The 21,462-nt window shown below is 43.8% G+C and overlaps 1 protein-coding gene across 1 annotated transcript in view; it reads right to left on the minus strand.

Annotated features, from left to right (window-relative positions):
• Nucleotides 1–21,462, minus strand: part of LOC310773287 (interphotoreceptor matrix proteoglycan 2-like) — a gene marked incomplete at both ends in the record, with an annotated part of 78,593 nt that overhangs the window by 23,195 nt on the left and 33,936 nt on the right. The window contains 5 exons of the mRNA XM_083633168.1: nt 11,868–12,060; nt 12,170–12,355; nt 12,809–13,019; nt 18,853–19,072; nt 20,543–20,880. Of these exons, the coding sequence (XP_083489294.1) occupies nt 11,868–12,060; nt 12,170–12,355; nt 12,809–13,019; nt 18,853–19,072; nt 20,543–20,880 (1,148 nt within the window). The remainder of the gene's footprint in view (nt 1–11,867; nt 12,061–12,169; nt 12,356–12,808; nt 13,020–18,852; nt 19,073–20,542; nt 20,881–21,462) is intronic.

Below are 21,462 nucleotides of genomic sequence, written 5' to 3' on the forward strand. Positions count from 1 at the left end.
TTAAAGTTGATCTGCTACTCTTAAAATTGACTAGTTTGAGGTTTTTTGTAAATTTGGCTTGCAAATTATGATCATTTTACATCAGGCAAACTGTTGTGAACATATTCCACTTTGGGATGAAACTTGTCAATGCACCTTCAAATATTTCGTTCACTCTCCAGCTAAAGTAAACTGACATGAAACAAATCTCACCATGACGGCTGAATGATACTGTAAAAAATATCGTCATTTTATTTTAGAAAAATGTGTGTGTGCCGGCTCACACTTACACATCACAGTTTGGTTTTCCACACTATCTGACATATAGAAAACACAATAGAAAACACAATGACAACAACAAGAGACATTAAACCTCAAAAAGAAAAGGAAAAGAAAAATCAAAGAACTTGATTTGAACAGTATAATTGCTGACTGTGTGAATGGAAACCTGGTCTTTGGAGTTTCTGTGAGACTTTTCAAACAGACATATTAGGTGCGAGGGGTCTCTAGTGAAAAACACATGCTCCAACATACAATAAATATCTATATCTAAACATACAACAATAAATATCAGTTGTCAGTCTATTTATCTACATAGCAATTTTTCCAATCTATACATTTTTTTCCAATTAAATGCAACAAACCAGGATCATTCACGTCATTTTCTTCAGATTCCTGTGAAAACCTTAAAACTACAAAATGTTACAGTCAGGTGAAAGATGTTTTTGACATCCCAGTAAATTTTCAATAATTTTGCTTGGCTCTATGAAACACTTCCTGAACGTGGGGGAGTGTTGGGCTCTTAGAAAAAAATAATCATTGTGAAAATATAAAAAAAAAACATTACAAACCTGTTGTTATGAGCTGGCAGTGTTGTGGGCAAATGTTTGTTGAAGCCTATTGAGGACATAATATTTAAACATTCTATGTACCTGTAATAACATGTTGCGAACATGTTGCGAACAAAATGTGTTCAGAGAAGATCATCTCATTATCTCAAGATAAAGTAAGCGGAGATAACCATCTCGTTATCTCAAAAACAAATTAGTTTTTTCTGGAGAATGCAACTTCTAAAAAAAAAAGTCTGTAGCCACGTTTCACAACAGCAATCACACAATTAGAAGCCACATCGCCACACTGCTGTGACTGTCTGATGGCTGATTGCTAAATTTTGCACCATTGACGTGAGGTGTTGGGCGGGACATACAGCAACACTGATGCGTGATTGGCTGCTGATGGATGATGTCACTCAACAGGCTGCAGCCAACTTTTCAATGCCAACAAACAAAACAAGTCATGTTGCTAAATCTCAAGAAAGTAGCTACAGCTGCTCAGAAAGTCACTACAAGTTTCCAGATGATGTCATACACTAATTTCCATATCAATATATTTGCTACATTCCCACTCTTAGTGGAGGGAGGGGCTGTGCTAAAGGGACACACTGTGATCATCAGACCTCGTTGGATTAGACGAGCAAGTCGTACGAATCAGCCAAACAATCTAGTCAACAAATTATAATTTTCTCTCATGGTCGAAAAAAGATATGTCGCTAGTCGCTATGGAGAAATAAAATCATCAGGAGGGTATGAAAAGTCACTAAAGCTAAACATGAAAACGGTGCCATGCCATTGTTCTGACACCCCATTATTCCGAAGTCTGAAAGATGTCCCGTTGGACCGAAAGCCCATTTTCTGACAGCCCATTATTCCAAAAATCAAAAGCCCATTTGTCTGAAGGCCAATTGCTCCAAAAATAAACACTCTTCCATTGTTTCTCAAACAAACAGAAGCACATGGCTAATTATTATGCAGAATGAAATCATTCTTGTTTTTCAAACTAATAGAAGCACATGGCTAATTATTATACAGAATGACAAATCGGCATATGCAGATCCTCCAAATCAAAACATTAAGAGGCAGGGCTGACTGATTGCAGGCCATGAATCTTTCTAACTGCAGGGAGAGAGAGTGTTTTTGGAGCAGTGGGCTTTTCGTTTTCGGGATAACGGGCAGTCGGACAAATGGGCTTTCGGTCTAATGGGACACAATGGGTCCTCGTGAAACCGAGGCGACTGTGGTCAACCGTTTCTCTAGCCGTAGAAAATCAACAGACTTCCATTAACTGTCCTCTGGAGTTTATGGCGATGTGAACGCACGGTGACATTCTCCACGAATCACATCACCTGTAAAAAAAAATACTTCAACATACAAGACATGGACAAACTGGACAGACGGGCTTCGGATGCACTAGATAGCCTATGAGTTCACACTCCAGCAGTGAAGGCACTGACGGGGAGGAGCAGTGCGTACAGACCGCCAGGTTAAAAAAAAAAAACATTCTGCAAAAAATACCAGATTAAAAAGTACGACAATTATAGCAGATCTTGCTTCAGAGTGTGTTGTCAGTAGAATTATGTTCAAAATGTGCACGTGCAGCTCTTAGGCTGAAAACATTTGTTGACATCATGATGCCTGTCCGGCGTCTGGGGAAATCTTTCATGAAATAGATTTTGAACTGGTTTCAATTAAGGTATGGAGCCATAAATGTGACTTTAGTATTGGGCATTACATTTGTCATTGAAGCAGAAATTTCAATTGAAAACTAAAATTGAACTGGGGGACACACAAAAAAACATTGCATGGCATTGAAATACTTTAATTGAAAATATTTATCAGCATCACGCTCTTTCGTAACTCCACAAAGAAAGTGTTGCTTCCACTTTTTAGTTTTTTATGTCGGTTTTATTTTTTAAATTAAAAAAATCAATGCCAAGAATGTTTTTTCTACACCAATAAACATTTCAAATAAAAGTATTTTAATGCCAACGTTGTTTTTGTTGCTCAACTTTTGTTTCAATGCCAATATCCTGCCCCCCATCCCCCCCCCCCCCCCCCTATTTTTTATGCCAAATGCTGCTTTTCTGTCTCCATACCAAGGCCCCAACGGGATACTCACTTATGTAAACGTTTAATTGATCTCAAACAAAATGGCAGCAATGTGGTTTTTCCGTGGTAGCAGTGATACGCAGGTCGACACGCACAGCAACCTTTGAATTCAAGCTAAGCAATTTCATGGAAATGTAAGACAGAGCTACTCAGCATGAATGGTTGAGACTTAAAAAGCATTTAACAGTGACTGAAGAATTAGACAAAAACAGTCAGATGATACAAAAACAAAGGAGAGAAGTATTTTCATATCCAGGGGGAAAAGGTAAGATGAATGGGTGTTGAGTTCAGAGTCCTGAAACAGCTGTGACCCATGCCGAAAAGAGAAAATAAAATTCCAAACTGTTTTCCAAAAGGTTTTCCCTCTGGTGGTTCTGTAAGTTGATGAGAACCCTCGAGGCGACGGAAGACACTCTCTTGTTACTCAAGTCAAAGACAAAGGCAGGTTTCTGAAATAAAATAAGATCAAATAGAACTTATTAACAGAGCTTACAAAGGCAGAAAGATGAATGATTAAAGTCCCCCCTCCAGTGTACTTTGTCATTTTTAAGATATTTCATGTGTTGGTGAGTCATGTCCTCCTGGTTTGTTGATTAGCCACACTGTTCGCCAGTCTATATATATATATATATATATATATATATATATATATATATATTACAAATAACCTATTTTTGTGCTCAAAGTTAAGAAAATAAGCTGTTAGGTGCTAAAAACAGGTGATGACGTCAGACATAATAATGCTCTGACGTCTGGTGTACAATAGACAGTAAATACAGTATATACAGTATAACGCCTCTGGCATTAGCTAGCTGTTAGCTAAGTATCCGTGGCTCCGCCAAGTTCAAAATGCCACCGAATGACCAATTTGATATAAGTGTTAACCACGCTCTTTCCATAAAGCCCACCAGCTTTGATATCTGTTAGCCGGTTGTTGATAACAATATTGTGGCTTCTAAACTATCGTTTTTACAGAGATGCGGGGAGACTGTCATGGCTGCACACTGTTTCCGGTATTTTCGCTGTGGGCGCAGACAAAGAGTATAATAAAGGCAAGAGGCGAAGTTTTTTTCTTTTTTACAACAGTGCTGCAGTCATTATGCTGCAGTGGAACAAGCTATTAGCCTTCGGTTCTTATTAATGTAAGCTCTTTGGCACAAAACAGCTCATGTGTGTTTGCCTTGGAACCCCAACGTTACACAGGTAGAACAACTGACTGGAGGGGCCCTTTAAGAGTAAAAACGATAGTGGATGGATATACAGATGTCTCGCCGCACTGCTGCCACAGTGGGGCTTTTGTTAAGAGCAAAGAAAACAATTAAATAAAAGCCCCCAGTTTTACCACTGCAGCGGCACTGCCAAACTAAATGAGCAACATCTGTACACTGCCCGCCAACATTTTGGAGACACATCCAGTCAAGTCAACGTTCCAGGATCAGCGGAGCGTCCATTTTACTGTGACCCATTGGACTAGCTTCTGTATAGAGCAACTCACAGCAAGAGACACAGTGATGACATCATCATGACACTGGTTAATAGATTCAGTGGGCTATTTAACAAAAGTGTCGCAGACATTATTTTTCTTACTTCTCCATTGAAAAAGAAGAAGTAGTAGGGGAGACCGGGATAAATTGTAACAATTTTTGGTTTTGATTACATGTACTCAAAAACCTTTTGAACTATTTGGATGTTTTTTTTTAATGTAGGCAACTTGTATCTGTGTTCTATTTGTTAACAGCCAACAGATGTTTTTACAAGCAATGTTGGAATATTGATTGAAGTCAAATGTCACATCTGCCCCCACATGCAGCATATGTGGGAAATTGTAACAACACACATAAGGGACCGTTCGTTATTTAGGGAAGGGTCCACTGGAGGAAAATAGGGGAGGGTAATTTTGTTTTAAATTTAGTCTGAGGGAGGGTACACTCTCTTTAATTTGAGTCCAGGGGAGGGGTATACAATGTTGATTCGATAAAAATATATAAACTTTTTTTGTGTGTGTAATGTTTGCTTTTCGGACTTCAACAACTACTGAGTTGCTTCATTTACACCCCTCCTGTCCAAACTGTTTGGTATGTCCCGGTGCATTGTTTCTCTTTGGCGGTCCTATCTGTCAATCTTTGTGCTTGGCCTATCCAGACAGTGGGCGTGTACAGTATCTGGCGAATCGGTGGCGCTTTTCTGGTGATAATATGGAAGTACAATAACCCACTGGAACAAAGTCGAGCAAACAAACAGACATGGCATCACAAAATATATATGGGCTCTATGCGCAGATAAGTCGTCTTAGGAAGTCGAGTTGGCTCACTCATCTCCTAAATTACGTTAAGTCTACAAGGGGTATTTATACCACCAGGATGACATATATGTTTCACATAGGGTTGTGTTTTTACGCACAATAATAGAACCGGCGAACTTTTTTCCATCAGTCATTGACCGCTATTTAAACACAAATATTGATATACACAGACTGAAGATTGTTTCACAAGCGAAAATAGCATTATGTAGCGACCGGAGGAGGCGGTCACTCTGATTGGTGACAGTTCTAAGCAGCGCAAAGGATTATGGGAGTTCCATGTTCTTGTGGGAAGCTGTTACTGTACAGTTAAAAACGTGGTTTAGTGATGTTGTGCTCATGTTTTGATTGCATTATGTGGTATGGCAATGTTTGTGTGGCCAGGATATGTTTAGTTTTACTATCAATGTAGCCACCATGACTGAGACTGTTAGTGTGTTCGATCACCTCTGGCCGGAGTTTCTGCAAATGTTAGGTTAAAAGTAAGATATCTGTGTAAGTCTGCATTCTTCCACGCAAGCTCGCCACAATATTGTTTGGGGAGGGTCAATTATATTTTTCAAATCGTTTCGGGAGGGTGAAGGAAAAATACATTTTGATCAGGGAAGGGGCACAGCTTTTTATTTCAGAGCACACCAAATCCCTCCAGTGACCCCCTTTCTAAATAACGAGCGGTCCCTAATGCCTTCATATAAATACCAAGGACCACAATACACTCTCAATAATATAGATACAGTAAAAAAAAACTGTATAATATCCAATTAATTCCAGTTAAATTAAAACACTATAATTAATCAAAATATACAAATATAAAAATGAATTATTTTGTTGTTGTTGTTATTATTGTTATTTTTGTTATTATTATCATTACCAGTATTATTTTCTACCACAAAGCACATGTAGAGTTGCATTGTTCTGTCTTATTTCTGATTGGTGCAATTTGAGATGTTACAATTGCCCCTTATTACAATTAGCCCCGGTCTCCCCTACTTTGTAAAAATGAGAAAAGGCAAGGTGTCCCCAAAATGTTCGGCAGGTGGTGTAAAAGCGGGATAAAGTGTCATGGCGACGAACCTTGAGTCCGAAACTCACGGCTCGATCCCGGACGCTCTCTATGTCATGGAGCTCCCTCTCTGCTCCAGGAATCTGTTCCACCAAACACAGAGAAAATCTGATTAGCGGGCGGTTTTGGCCGGCGAGTGATGTGGCAAAAAAAATGGCGATGGCTAAAAAACCACAAATGTTTGAGAATACAAACACACAAACAATATAAACAAGACGTCTCAGCCACAGGCATCAACAAGCGAGCTGAGAGAGATCTGACTGTTTGGATATATTGGACATATTTGGCTCTCCAAGTAAAATAAAAAAGGTATTTCTTTGATGCGGATAGAGAGTCTCCAAACCCATTTCCCCTGTTAAATGTTTCCCATGCTCTGCTTTTCATCTCAGCTGGTCCAGCTTATGATGGATCTCTGCACGCTACTGACAGCTGCACTAAGACTACTGACAGCTGCACTAAGACTACTGACAGCTGCACTAAGACTACTGAAACCTGCACTAAGACTACTGACAGCTGCACTAAGACTACTGACAGCTGCACTAAGACTACTGACAGCTGCACTAAGACTACTGAAACCTGCACTAAGACTACTGAAACCTGCACTAAGACTACTGACAGCTGCACTAAGACTACCGACAGCTGCACTAAGACTACTGACAGCTGCACTATGACTACTGACACCTGCACTAAGGCTATTGAAACCTGTACTATGACTACTGACAGCTGCACTAAGACTACTGAAACCTGCACTAAGGCTACTGAAACCTGCACTATGACTACTGACAGCTGCACTAAGACTACTGTCAACTGCACTAAGACTACTGACACCTGCACTAAGGCTACTGAAACCTGCACTATGACTACTGACAGCTGCACTATGACTACTGACAGCTGCACTAGGACTACTGACAGCTGCACTACTGACAGCAGCACTAAGACTACTGACAGCAGTACTAAGACTACTGACAGCTGCACAAAGCTGCACTAAGACTACTGATAGCTGCAGTAAGCTGCACTATGACTACTGACAGCTGCACTACGACCACTGACAGCAGCACTAAGACTACTGACAGCTGCACTAAGCTGCACTACAACTACTAACAGCTGCATTAAGACTACTGACAGCTGCACTAAGCTGCATTAAGACTACTGACAGCTGCACTAAGACTACTGACATCTGCACTAAGCTGCACTACGACTACTAACAGCTGCATTAAGACTACTGACAGCTGCACTAAGCTGCATTATGACTACTGACAGCTGCACTAAGACTACTGACAGCTGCACTAAGACTACTGACATCTGCACTAAGACTACTGACAGCTGCACTAAGCTGCACTACGACTACTAACAACTGCATTAAGACTACTAACAACTGCATTAGGACTACTGACAGCTGGACTACGACAACTGACAGCTGCACTAAGACTACTAACAACTGCATTAAGACTACTGACAGCTGCACTAAGCTGCATTATGACTACTGACAGCTGCACTAAGACTACTGACAGCTGCACTAAGACTACTGACATCTGCACTAAGACTACTGACAGCTGCACTAAGCTGCACTACGACTACTAACAACTGCATTAAGACTACTAACAACTGCATTAGGACTACTGACAGCTGGACTACGACAACTGACAGCTGCACTAAGACTACTAACAACTGCATTAAGACTACTGACAGCTGCACTACGACTACTGACAGCTGCACTAAGACTACTGACAATTGAGGACCACTTTTATGATTTCCGAAGCGTAAATTAGTTTTTTTTACACAATTTTCAGAAACCGCTTTACAAGTAATAAAAGTGGTCCTCATTTGTGAATATTATCTTGTTGAACACAAAGTTAGCTGTTTCATAAACTTTTGTTAACCACACACCTTATTCCATGCATTTAACCAAAATTCCCATACAAAAATCACATTGACTTTTACACATAGGAACCAGCAGGGACTTCTGGGTAAGACTACAAAAATACATCATTCCTGCGGTATTCGAGGAAATACAGTATCCCAGTACAGGCTTTGTTCATCTGATCTCTGTCCCATGTCTAACAGTAAAACACAGCTGGATTTAGATTTGGTTTGAGAAAGATATGAAAAAGCAAATTTTCTAAACCCTTGAAAACGTCTGTAATTTTTTGTTAGTTTCTGTCTTCCAGTTTCCATTAAAAACAGCCTGCAGCTAGCTTAAATAACAACGGCTAATGAGTATCCAGTCTGTAAAAGTATTAGCATAATTTATCATGGTGTACCTGCTGTCCCACTATAACGAAGCATCGTTTGTTATTTTGGATTTGAGTGGGTGTCTTTTGGACCGAAAGTTTTAAAATGTAGAAACCTTTTGCTTCGGTGTAAACCCCCCCCCCAAAAACAGACTCAAATCCAAAACATGTCCAGAGTTAAACAGATGAGGTGAAGAACAGCACCAGTTTTCTCAAGACTTCTGTGACTGAAATTGAAGCTTTTCCTCCCAATGTGACAACTGTCTGACGGGGACAAATCACCCGTTAGAAGTCCATAAATCACAGGTGAGTTGGCACTCTAGACCGCCCTCGTGTGTCAGAGGCTCGCCATCTGCTCAGGAAGTTGTGTGTCTCACAGATTTACTTCCTGTTTCTGTCTGGAACACTGGGGATAGAAACATTACACTGCCTCCATGTCCTGTTATTTTTATCAGAGGAGAAGAAGAAGAAGAATAGGGCCCACAACTGCTCTTGGGTCTTCTTCTTTTTTTATCAAGCTTTCCCCCCATTTTCTCTCCAATTGTACTTGGCCAATTCTACCTGCTGTCCCGGTCATTGCGCCGCCCCTCTGCGATTCTGGGGAGAGTTGCAGACTAGCACATGCTTCCTCCGATACATGTGCTGTCGCCAGCTGCTTCTTTTCACCTGACAGCGAGGCATTTCACCGGCAGGATTACCACATTGGAGGATCACGCTATTCCCCCCAGGTTCCCCTCTCCTTCGAACAGGCGCCCCAACCAACCAGAGCGGGCGCACCCAACACTGTCGGTTTATTCAGAGATGGAAGAAGGAAAATTGAAAACTCACTCTTGAGTCTGTCGCACAAAGTCTGCAAAGTGTTCGTCCTCAGAGCACAACTCTATCACCCTCAAATGCTCCTGTGGAGAGAGAGAGAGAGGGGGGGAGAGAGAGAGAGAGAGGGGGGGGGGGGGGGGAGAGTGGGGAAGATGTCGATCACTTTTTCTCCAAAGCCCATAGTCATAGTCGTAGAAGACTAAAGACACGAGAAAATATACACATTTAAGCTGGAATCAGAGATTTTTTCTCTCACCATTTTGTGACATGTCATCAGTGTTGGGAGTAACTAGTTACTAAGTAACTAGTTACTGTAACTTAACTACTTTTTTCAGTAACTAGTAATCTAACTAATTACTTTTTCAAATTCAGTAACTCAGTTACAGTTACTAAAATAGTAACTGGGCTAGTTACTAGTTACTTTAGGACATGAAAATAACGGACAACTTCAGAGGATTACCCAGTTTCTGATCCTCAGACCTAGTCCGGGGAGAGAGCTGCAGCCAGAGCCCCAGAGGCTAATGACCTTGATAGGCTATAAGTCTCCCCAATAAGTGAATGTTCAATGCCACACTGTGGCACAGCAACACTAACATAATGTGTGCATTAATAACAAATGAAGCGGACTTTTAAAAGTAACGCAAACGTTACTTTCCCTAGTAACTAATTACTTTGAAGTAACTGGTAACTTTAAAGTAATTAAATTACCCTTTGAGAGAAGTAACTAGTAACTGTAACTAATTACCAACTTTCAGTAACTTTCCCAACACTGCATGTCATAGACCAAAGAAGGGCTTTTTCAGAATGGGCCTTTGGGGGGTGACTGCACAAGACAGTAAGTATGATCGAACTGATCATGCTTACTGTGGTGAGTAGCTACATGTGACTGAAGACAGTAAGTATGATCAAACTGATCATGCTTACTGTGGTGAGTAGCTACATGTGACTGAAGACAGTAAGTATGATCGAACTGATCATACTTACTGTGGTGAGTAGCTACATGTGACTGAAGACAGTAAGTATGATCGAACTGATCATACTTACTGTGGTGAGTAGCTACATGTGACTGAAGACAGTAAGTATGATCGAACTGATCATACTTACTGTGGTGAGTAGCTACATGTGACTGAAGACAGTAAGTATGATTGAACTGATCATGCTTACTGTGGTGAGTAGCTACATGTGACTGAAGACAGTAAGTATGATTGAACTGATCATACTTACTGTGGTGAGTAGCTACATGTGACTGAAGACAGTAAGTATGATTGAACTGATCATGCTTACTGTGGTGAGTAGCTACATGTGACTGAAGACAGTAAGTATGATCAAACTGATCATGCTTACTGTGGTGAGTAGCTACATGTGACTGAAGACAGTAATGCCTACCCCACACTACAGGATAATTTGCAAGATTATGGCCAAGATTCCCCCCTCCCGATTTTCTCGGGGGTGCTCCCGATTTGAAGCGCGTCGGGCAGATAATCTTCCCAAATGATCCTGTAGTGTGTGGGGTTCAAAGATTCACAATCGGGAAGACTGCCTCTTCCCGATTGTGAATCGGGCATATCTAACATGTTAGATATTTACAACCCGACAGGCGATTGCATCTTGAGCAGAGAGCCAGTAGTAGCTGCGTTTCCATTACAGTTTTTCGCAAAATAATCTGGTCCGCGTCCGCTCGCAGCCCCGCACAGAAACAAAGAACGAGGAAATTGTCATCGAGGTGAAATACCCGTGCGTCTTTGAACGGGACGGAAAACTAAATGCTATACTGCAAAGCATGTAGCCTACAACAAGCGCTTAGGTCTCAGCTTCCCGCATCGGCGAGTGTCCGCACGGAAAAGTGAGTCAAATCAGCAGACGCGCCCCTCCACAAGACACCTGTGCAGACGGTTTTCGCCTGGCCGTGCACAGTAGGCCTACACCCCGAATGGACGCGGCTCTCCGCGCAAATATTAGTTAAACAAATCCTTTCAGTGCAAATGCATTATAAAAACAAAAAATAAAATTTGTTTAGAAAACGAAATGACACTACTACACCCGGTGCGCACACTGAATAGGCATTTTAAAAGTTAACGTCGAGCCCTGCTTCCAAGGTGAATCTTCAGCATAATCTTCTAGTGTGTGGGGTTGTGTTTGAACAGACGCGATTGTGTGTGTGTCCCAAGATTGAAATGTTAAAAAATCGGCTCTCTCTGTCCTGTAGTGTGTGGGCTCTCAAGATTTTTATAATCTTCAAGGATTTGAAAATCCTGTAGTGTGGGGTAGGCATAAGTATGATTGAACTGATCATACTTACTGTGGTGAGTAGCTACATGTGACTGAAGACAGTAAGTATGATCGAACTGATCATGCTTATATCAGTCACTGTCAGAACTTATGGAGCAATGTGTTTTAGAAAGGAAGCCAACTGAAGGTACAAACGTGGGACTTTAACTTTGAAATTCTCTAAAATGAAATGGCAGATTAGTCAATAATGAAAGTGATGGTTACTTAATAAATGTCTCCAGCCAGTCATCAGTGAGCTACAGTACCTCTGTCTTCAGAGAGGTGTTTTGGTGGCTTTGTCGATCCTCGTCACTCTGAGGCGGGTGGTCGTCGTGGTGATAGTGGTACTGTGGTAGGTCGTCGTCGTAGCGACGGTAGGCCTGCGGGGACACCGGGTCGCTCTCGAACATGGGGTTAAACTTGGCGGCTCGCTCCAGAGAGGCCAAGCTCTCACCTCGCCTGATGAACCACATGACACAAGTTACTGTAGCACATCTGAACTAACCATCCAGGCATCTTCTTTCTGTCTGTCTGTCTATCTGTGTGTCTGTCTATCTGTCTGTCTCACCTCAGGGGGTCCTGGCTGTCCTCTTCATCGTACTGCTTTTGGAGTGATCTGCCGAGGAAGAAGACGATGCCGGCCACCACCATGAGGAAGCCGGCCACCATCGCCACGGCGCCCGCGACCAACGTCTCCGACACAAACTGCTCACAGTGTTGCCCCTGGTACCACCAACTGTCCCCCACACGACACCTACAGACAGACAGACAGACAGACACACACACACACACACACACACACACACACACACACACACACACACACACACACACACACACACACACACACACACGCTACAGGTTTGAGTGTCACTGCCGAAACAGCCCAGTCTCCAGAGTAAAATGTTGGCATGTTATGTTTCTGTAAACCACAGATACGTTGAGTCTCAACGTTTGGCAAAATCCACGTCCCCATCTCCAACTCGAGTTCGGGCCTGAAAATGCTTTCAGGACTCGGAATCAAGTCACTCAACTACAACACTGCCTGCTGTACACACGCGCACACACACACACACGTACACACGCGCACACACACACACGCGCGCGCGCGCGCACGCGCCTGCACGCACGCACGCACGCACACACACACACACACACACACACACACACACACACACACACACACACACACACACAGTCCACCTACTTGCATATGGCCCCTTGTTCGGGGATGATGTGACAGTGTCCCCCGTTGAGGCAGAAGTGCGTCCTGACTTCACAGAGGCTCTGGCAGGGCAGCCCGTCCACGCTCAGGTAGCCGGGCTTACACACACACTCTGCCTCGCCTGACCAGCCGCTCACCAGACACTCAGAGAACTGGTTACAGGCCTGGAATTTACAGGGGTCAGCCCAGGATCCTGAGGGACAACCAGAGTCACTGGCATCAGAGCACTGACCAGAGATCTGTCTGGGTCAAACTGCTGCAGATGAACTGCTGAGTGCACTCAGAGAGCGCAGGCCTCCAGTCTGCTATGATATGCAACTTATGTCAAGTCAAGTCAAGTCAAGTTTATTTGTATAGCACATTTCATACACAGAGGCAATTCAAAGTGCTTCACATAAAATGGTTGACAGGAAAATAAAAGAATAAAAGAAGAGAATAAAATGGACATTTAAAAGCATCACAACAAAACTTAAAAAAAAGAGTATAAAAAGTGCATTAAGCAACAGGCGCAGCAGTTGCAAAAAGAGCTAAAAACTTAAAGAGGACTCATTGGGTTTGCATAATAGAATAAATCAATTTATCTATATTTATTCCCCCGACATACTATATAAGAAGCATGACTACACACACATAAAACTCAGGTCTGGGTACGGTGTCCTCGTTTAAACTCCCCTTACGCGTGCGTCCCTCCTGACGCATCACCTCACCCTCTTGTGAGTATATCCGTACTACGGAACCATCCCCCAGACCTGCAGCTTTTAGCAGTAATTGCAATCATCTATGTTTTAAAACCAATTGTATAATAGTGATTGAGAAGCAGCTGTCAGCATTTAAAAGCGACGGTAAACATAAAAGTCTTTAGTCTATTTTTAAAAGTAAGTAAAGTTGGGGCAGATCTGAGGTCTTCCGGCAATTTGTTCCAGCTAGCAGAAGCATAGTGGGTAAATGCGGCCTTCCCATGATTTGATTTGATCCTAGGGACAGTTAATAAGCTGGACCCTGCTGAGCTAAGAGGTCTAGACGGTTCGTAGCGTGGGAGCAATTCAGCTATGTATTTTGGGCCTAGGCCATTAAGTGATTTATAGACTAATAACAGTATTTTAAAATCTATTCTATGACACACTGGCAACCAGTGTAAGGACTTAAGAACTGGAGTGATATGTGAGTTGGATCAGAAGCCTAAAGGCCTATTTATGGTCACACCAGCGAGCCAGGCGTGGGGGAGGAGCGAGGGGCGGGCGCCAAAAACGATGTCATTGCGCTGGGCACGCCCTCCGCAACCACATAGCGCGTACCTGAAGATTTATCTAACAGCACATACTGTACCTCCGCTACCTCGCGGGGCACGTTGCAGGGAGAGACAGGGAGAGGAATGAAATGAAATGAAGAAGTACACTGAGCCGTGTTTTGACCACATGGTAAAACCTTGATTTGTAACTGTTCGTTTTTAGTCATTTCAACAAGTAAATGTGTTGTGTTGAGAGAGATTAAGCAGCACAGAGTAGGCTGTCAGGGCTGAGAACTGAAACGCCTATCAGTAAAAACAAGTTTGGTGATTCTATTCATGTGCTGATATATACGGTCGTTTGAGAGTGAAAGCGCACTCAGTACTGCACATAATGGCGTTTCATTGTGACGTTTCATGTGCCGTTCTCACTATTATCACTGTACAATGTAACATGATGATCACTTGGCATGGAGTGCGCACGCGATCTGCGGAGGTCTGCCTTGCGGAGCCTCGCTCGACTATCACAAGACCTTAACGCTGAACCAACCAACATTCCCCCAGCCACTCCCCCTACCCATCCCTCAAACCCCGACTCGCTACAACCTTCATATCCCTAGCTACGGACCCTTTTCCCTAGCCCCGCCCCTTCTGATCACTCCCTCTCCCACCACCCACATATACCTAGCCACTCCCCCTACCTCCCCCTCGAACCCTGACTCTCTATGGCCTTACTATCCCTAGCTATGCCCCTTTTCCCTATCCCCGCCCCCTTCACTCACCACAGCCCCCTCCCACCTCCCAGACAGACAGACAGACAGACAGACATCCCAACAGTGAATTTAGATGCCTGAATGCTTCATTTACCCCCACTAGCTATTGCAGGATACACAGTGGGTGAGAGGGGATAGTTTAAAGCTGCAATATGCAGCCTTTTAAACATTAAAATATGGCTAAATCAACAGGATCTATTCTACCAAAACCACAGTCTAAACCAAACCACAGCCACTGTAGGCCCATTGTGGGTACAGCATGCTGCTTGTGCAAAGGAAAAACCACTACAGAAGACTACTGATCACATGAAGTGTGTGTGACGGCCCGAGGTGCAGACTGCTGATCACAGGCTGTGTGTGTGTGTGTGTGTGTGTGTGTGTGAGTGTGATCACCCGAGGTGCAGACTGCTGATCACAGGCTGTGTGTGTGTGTGTGTGTGTGTGACGGCCCGAGGTGCAAACTGCTGACCACATGCAGTGTGCGTGTGTGTGTGTGTGATGGTCCGAGGTGCAGACTGCTGATCACATGCAGTGTGCGTGTGTGTGTGTGTGTGATCGCCCGAGGTGCAGACTGCTGATCACATGCAGTGTGTGTGTGTGTGTGATCGCCCGAGGTGCAGACTGCTGATCACATGCAGTGTGTGTGTGTGTGTGTGTGTGTGTGTGTGTGTGTGTGTGATCGCCCGAGGTGCAGACTGCTGATCACATGCAGTGTGCGTGTGTGTGTGTGTGTGTGTGTGTGTGTGTGTGTGTGTGTGTGATCGCCCGAGGTGCAGACTGCTGATCACAGGCAGTGTGTGTGATGGCCCGAGGTGCAGACTGCTGATCACATGCAGTGTGCGTGTGTGTGTGTGATGGTCCGAGGTGCAGACTGCTGATCACATGCAGTGTGCGTGTGTGTGTGTGTGTGTGTGTGTGTGTGATGGTCCGAGGTGCAGACTGCTGATCACATGCAGTGTGCGTGTGTGTGTGTGATGGTCCGAGGTGCAGACTGCTGATCACATGCAGTGTGCGTGTGTGCGTGCGTGTGTGATGGTCCGAGGTGCAGACTGCTGATCACATGCAGTGTGCGTGTGTGTGTGTGTGTGTGTGTGATGGTCCGAGGTGCAGACTGCTGATCACAGGCAGTGTGTGTGATGGCCCGAGGTGCAGACTGCTGATCACAGGCAGTGTGTGTGTGTGTGTGTGTGTGTGTGCATGTGTGATGGCCCGAGGTGACTCAGGGTGCTAGTCTGCTAGATTAGGGTTATCATGTCTGTCAGCAGCGTTCTCTGGCTCAGACAGATTACACAGAGGCAGATCAGCACAGACACACTGAGGTGACACTCTCAGGTTGCACGCAACGCTAATTAATACTATCTTATAGAGATCCTTTAGCAGCCGACATCATCAAAGATATGCGCACGCATGTTGGCAACGGAAGTGGCGTTTTGCCGCAGCCATCCAGACAAGTGAGCAAGCTTTAAACCGTATTAAAACTGTTACCCGCATCAAAAGGTCTGCTTGTTGCATTGCATGTTCGGCCATCAGAACCGATATTCGTCTGTCTGCAAGCTATTAAACCTGTTGACTACAACTGGACTAATTATAACCCAAGCCTCATACATACATACATAGTGGTCTTGTGTCCTTGTCTTTGGCTCGGCAGTTTATACTATTTGACGTTCTGTACATGACCACAGATAACATATTCGTAAGCATCTAGATGACTTGTATGCTTGCAATTTGTCGCTAGTGTACACACTATATTTCTCCAACAAATGTATATACTGTATCTGGCCATTGAATACTGGGCCTTGCTAATGTCTTGTACCCACTCACTAATAGCACACGGATCTGGAGGTCAGTCACCATTTTGTCAAAGTCAATTGTTTTTCGGTAGTATTTGCAATGTTTGCTGGTTAATGCCCTTGCATAGCTTGACAAGCTATTGCACTCCGCCATACTTCCGTTGCCAAACGGTGTTGCGCACGCTTACGTACGTCATGTTTACAAACTGTAAAGAGGTCTATAAGGCTGCGTTCACACCCTGCAGTGTTCTCTGCAGTTCAGGTGGGTTGTGCAGGTGAGAACGATGACCTTTCAACTCTTTGAACTCTTGGTGCCATTATTTGGCATCAAGTAACGACACCGAGATTCAGCTCACCCAATCTCTTTCCAATAGAGAGAGACTGAGGGAGAGGGAGAGAGAGAGAGAGGGGGAGAGAGATTGAGGGAGAGGGAGAGAGAGGGAAGGGGGAGAGACTGAGGGACAGAGAGAGAGGGGGAGAGAGAGAGAGAGGGAGACATTGTGCGCGCGCCATTAGGGCAGGCAAGGCCACACAGCAGCCGAGCTGCGGGCAAGGGCGCGCAGCGGGCGAGCTGCAAATGCGAGCTGCAGGGCCCGCTCGGGCGAGCCTAGGAATCGAGTGTGCGTAGCACACGAGATGCCTAGTTAATCAAAATCCCCTTACAAATCCCCATTGACTTTGAGACGAGGGAACCCAAAAGAGCTAACTACTGGGTCTTAAGGACTCATTCCTGCGGTACTCTATAAATAGCGCGAACGATTGGTAAATTAGCATAAAGGGGCGTGGCCGGGCGAGTTGAGTTTTGACTTTTATCACATCACAAGGAGGGGTTATGGTAAATGAATTGAGAAAACTTGTACATTGTAGCCTACTTGCAATAGGCTATTCACCTTCACCTGCTATAACCCGGAGGGTCGTTGGCATCACAGCCGATCTGTCACAAGCTCTCTCCATCTGTCTCTGTCCTCGGCGGCAGCTCAGTGTTTCACAGAGTTTTAATTGAGTCCACTGTAAATCCTCCAATCTTTTCTTTTGTCTCCGCCGATTACCTGCTGCAAACACGTTTCTATTGTCCCACCCCAGTCAACAAAATAACCCGAATTGCATCAAAACTCAGATGTTTTTAACAGGTATATGATGTGATGGTGTCGTTATGAGATAGAGATAATATATACAGTCAATAGGCCTACACCTATCCAAATTACACATGGGGAGAATTACAGCATGCCTCACGCAAACTGTATTACATGGACAGCAAGACGGGAATCTGGTTTGATTGATCTAATACCCAGGCATTTCCAGGCCACACCTGTGAATAATTCTGGTGGTTAACACCGCCCAAATCCCGTTTGCGCCGTGCATAAATGATTTGGCACGCCTCTAATCTGCGTTTTTGCACCCGTTGTTGTGACGAGTTATGCTTCCCCGCGAGTAATTGCATCGCCACTATATTTTGGGGCTGTTTTAAAGCTGCATTCAGCTATGTTTTTGTGTTAATAAGTGTTAAATGGCTCTATATTCTGACAGCAATCACTGAAATAGTGTTTGGTCAGTGACTTGAAACCCCACTCATGTATTCATACACTCATTGTACCCACTGTCCTCTATCTCTCTCCTGTAGTTCTGCAGGAAGGGCAGACGTATCTCCACAACCCTAACCCTAACTCGTAGAGACTCAGGGATGGCGGCATTGGATTCGGATTGAAAAAATACATATAGTCCTTTACAGGCATCGCGAGTGGACCTTCCGTTTCTCAGAAAATGTAAACTTTTCTCTGATTGGATCAGAATTGGCGCCGACCTCAAACTATCCAATCAGAGAAAAGTTGTAATTTTCTTGGACACGGAAGGTCCAATCGCGATGCAAACCTACGGTTGCGGAGATACGTCCGCCCTTCCTGCAGGACTACAGGAGAGAGATAGAGGACAGCGGGGGTGGGGGGTTTCAAGTCACTGACCATACACTCTATTTCAGTGATTACTGTCAGAATATAGAGTCATTTAACACTTATTTTAACACAAAACATCGCTGAATGCAGCTTTAACTTAAAAACAGGGAGGTCACGTCTACCCAAACAATTATATCATTTTTAAACAGTTATGTTTCTGTATAAATCATTACAATATGCTCCCGTGAGGTGGGGATGCGTTTAGCTGCTGCCGGGCTGGGGTGCAAAACTCAAACGCAAGCGCAAATAGGGGATATCGCCTGTACCAAGATAGGGCCCTATTTCTTACCTGACTCGACGTCCAGAGAGGACTTGTCGATAGCCAGGTCCATGGTGTGGAAGGCGGTGTTGGCGAGGTCTTCCAGGATGAGGTAGACCACGTGGGTGACTCCGCTCTGGATGGGCTTCCCAAAGCGCATCCTGCTGTTCACCACCACAGAGCCGTTCCTGAAGTTCAGGATCTCCAGGTTCTGGAAGTTACTCAGGTTGGTCTGCAGGTACGGCACCAGCTGACGGGGTAAGCCAATGAAATGTGTTCAGCAAGGTTATTATCCTTAAAGGAGAACTTCACCCAAAAACAATGCTGATTTATTTAGCATGTGATCTCATATCCATAAACTGTAAACAGTTTTGCAGGCATTCATTTAGTTTGACAGTTATTGAGAGTTGATTTGAGTTAAGTTGTGGACCAGTACATATATATATATATATATATATATATATATATATATACTTTTTATTTTTTTATATGCGAATGTAATCTTACTTCACTTGTTTTCACCTGGCCACCAATTGGCTAATTGTTTATATAGGAAATCACTGCTCTCCACTCTTGATCTTCCCTACACGCCCTGAAGAAGACCCTGCGAGGTTGAAACCAGTCGGCGGTGTTGGTTTTTTAACTAGATATGCCCTAGGCTTTTTAACTTTAAATGCTTGACTCTGTGTGAGTTTAGTGCTTGAAGAAAGCTGCAGCTTTTTCATCTGGATCTATAATAATATTGGTTCAGGGCAGAAGGTCACACTCTTGTAATATTGAGCACATAAATTTAATATCACTGCGACAGATGAAAAACATATTTCTCCAAAAAGTCAATTTGTCAGGAATTTAGAAAAACAGCCATATTGCCAGATTTGTGGCCACAGGTTCTTTTGCATGTTCTGGTGGATTTTAAGTTGTTTTCATGGCCCTCAGCGTCATCATAACAAGGTACAAATGTTCCCACAATAATTCACAGCATGGGACCTGTTTAAATGGTCTGCTGTCAGACCATGTCCACAAAGATTGCTTGACTAATTGATGATGTTGAAGGAAAATATATTTTGAGTGATAGTCTCGATCATGTCTTGCACAACCCATTCTCATGGGCCATTCCATTTGGGAGGTGGGGTCAGGATGACCCATGTGATGTCACTTGACCTTGATTTTCGCCGCCGAACTCGGGGGAGCCTCACCAGCCCCGATATCAAAATCCAAGATGGCTGCTCCGCACTACAACATTAGTAAATACTGCTTATTAGCTTCTGTCTTATTTGTGTCTCATTAAATCAGTTGTACACACAGCACTGCCTAACTTATATCTGTGGACATTTTTCTACTGTGTTTGTATGCGCAAAATACCACAAAATTAATTGTTTATCAAATGTTATTGCTAACAATGGCTAGCTTGGCTAGAGCTAACCCTGGCTGATTTCCCCGACTGTTTAAATGGAAGGTCGACAACTCCGGTGTGACGTCACTCAACTGGGATATTCCTAGTTCCCAATACAAATGGAATGGAGCATCACTCCTAACTCACCCAAATCCTGATGTTTGGTCAGGCCCCGTGTAGTCCCCGTTTTTCTTTTTTTTTTGCTAAATTCATGGCGGGCCAGTTAAAAACAGGCAGCGGGCCGCAGTTGGCCCGCAGGCCATAGTTTGGTCACCCCTGGCGTAGAGAGTTACTGGACATGTGGTTCAGATTGTGTGTGTTTCTCACCAGCTGTATGAAGCGTTGCTCTAGAGCCTTGTACTCAGCAGAGCTCTTGTTGAAGAGGTCCATGGAGAACTTCATGTTGGTGACCCTGAGGCTGAAGAACACTGTGAGGTCCCTGCCCGGGCTGGTGGGCACGGCCAGGGCCTCCAGAGCCGAGGAGCCCTGGGCCAGGCTGGAGAAACCGCTGCTGTCTCCTTCCACTGCCAAACTGCCATCATCATACTCAACCACACCAAATGCCACGTCCAGCTCCGGGGTGTCCGAAGAAACCAGCTGGAAGGGTTGGATGTCTGTGACTGGAGCACTGTCCTGGACATCATGAGTGTCTCGATCTGAGGACACTGGTATCAGAAAGATATTACGTCACACCAGTTCAGACATCTCAGCACATTACCACTTGTTTAGGGCATGTCCAAAAGTAAATAATTTTGGTGTAAGATTTATACAGAATTAGTGACTACATTCAGGACAAAAACTACTTTTAATTGGGCTTAACTCTTTTTTTGTGCTTCTACATTCAACATCTACGAATATCAAAACAAAATACCTATTTGGAATACTGAGTGTAGCTGCTAGAAAAGCAATTACAAAGAAATGGCTTAAGCCAGACACCCCATCAATAGAGGATTGGTTCAATATTTATAAAATCATTGTAATGGAAATAATCACCTTCTCCACGAGGCTTCAGGAAAATATATATACCGGTATACATAATATATATACGGTATATATATATATACATATATATATATGTATATATATATATTTTATACAATTTTTATCGCCCATTTTTATCCCCCATTAGTGCTAATTTTGTATTTATTTATCCTGGTTGCTGCTCCACCCTCTGTCGATTTTGGGGAGAGCCGAAACTGGCTCCATGCCTCCTCCGAGACATGGGCAGTAGCCAGCCGTGTCTTTTC

The sequence above is a fragment of the Poromitra crassiceps genome (genome assembly GCF_964638095.1).
Source record: "Poromitra crassiceps genome assembly, chromosome: 3".
NCBI classification, from domain to species: Eukaryota; Metazoa; Chordata; class Actinopteri; order Beryciformes; family Melamphaidae; genus Poromitra; species Poromitra crassiceps.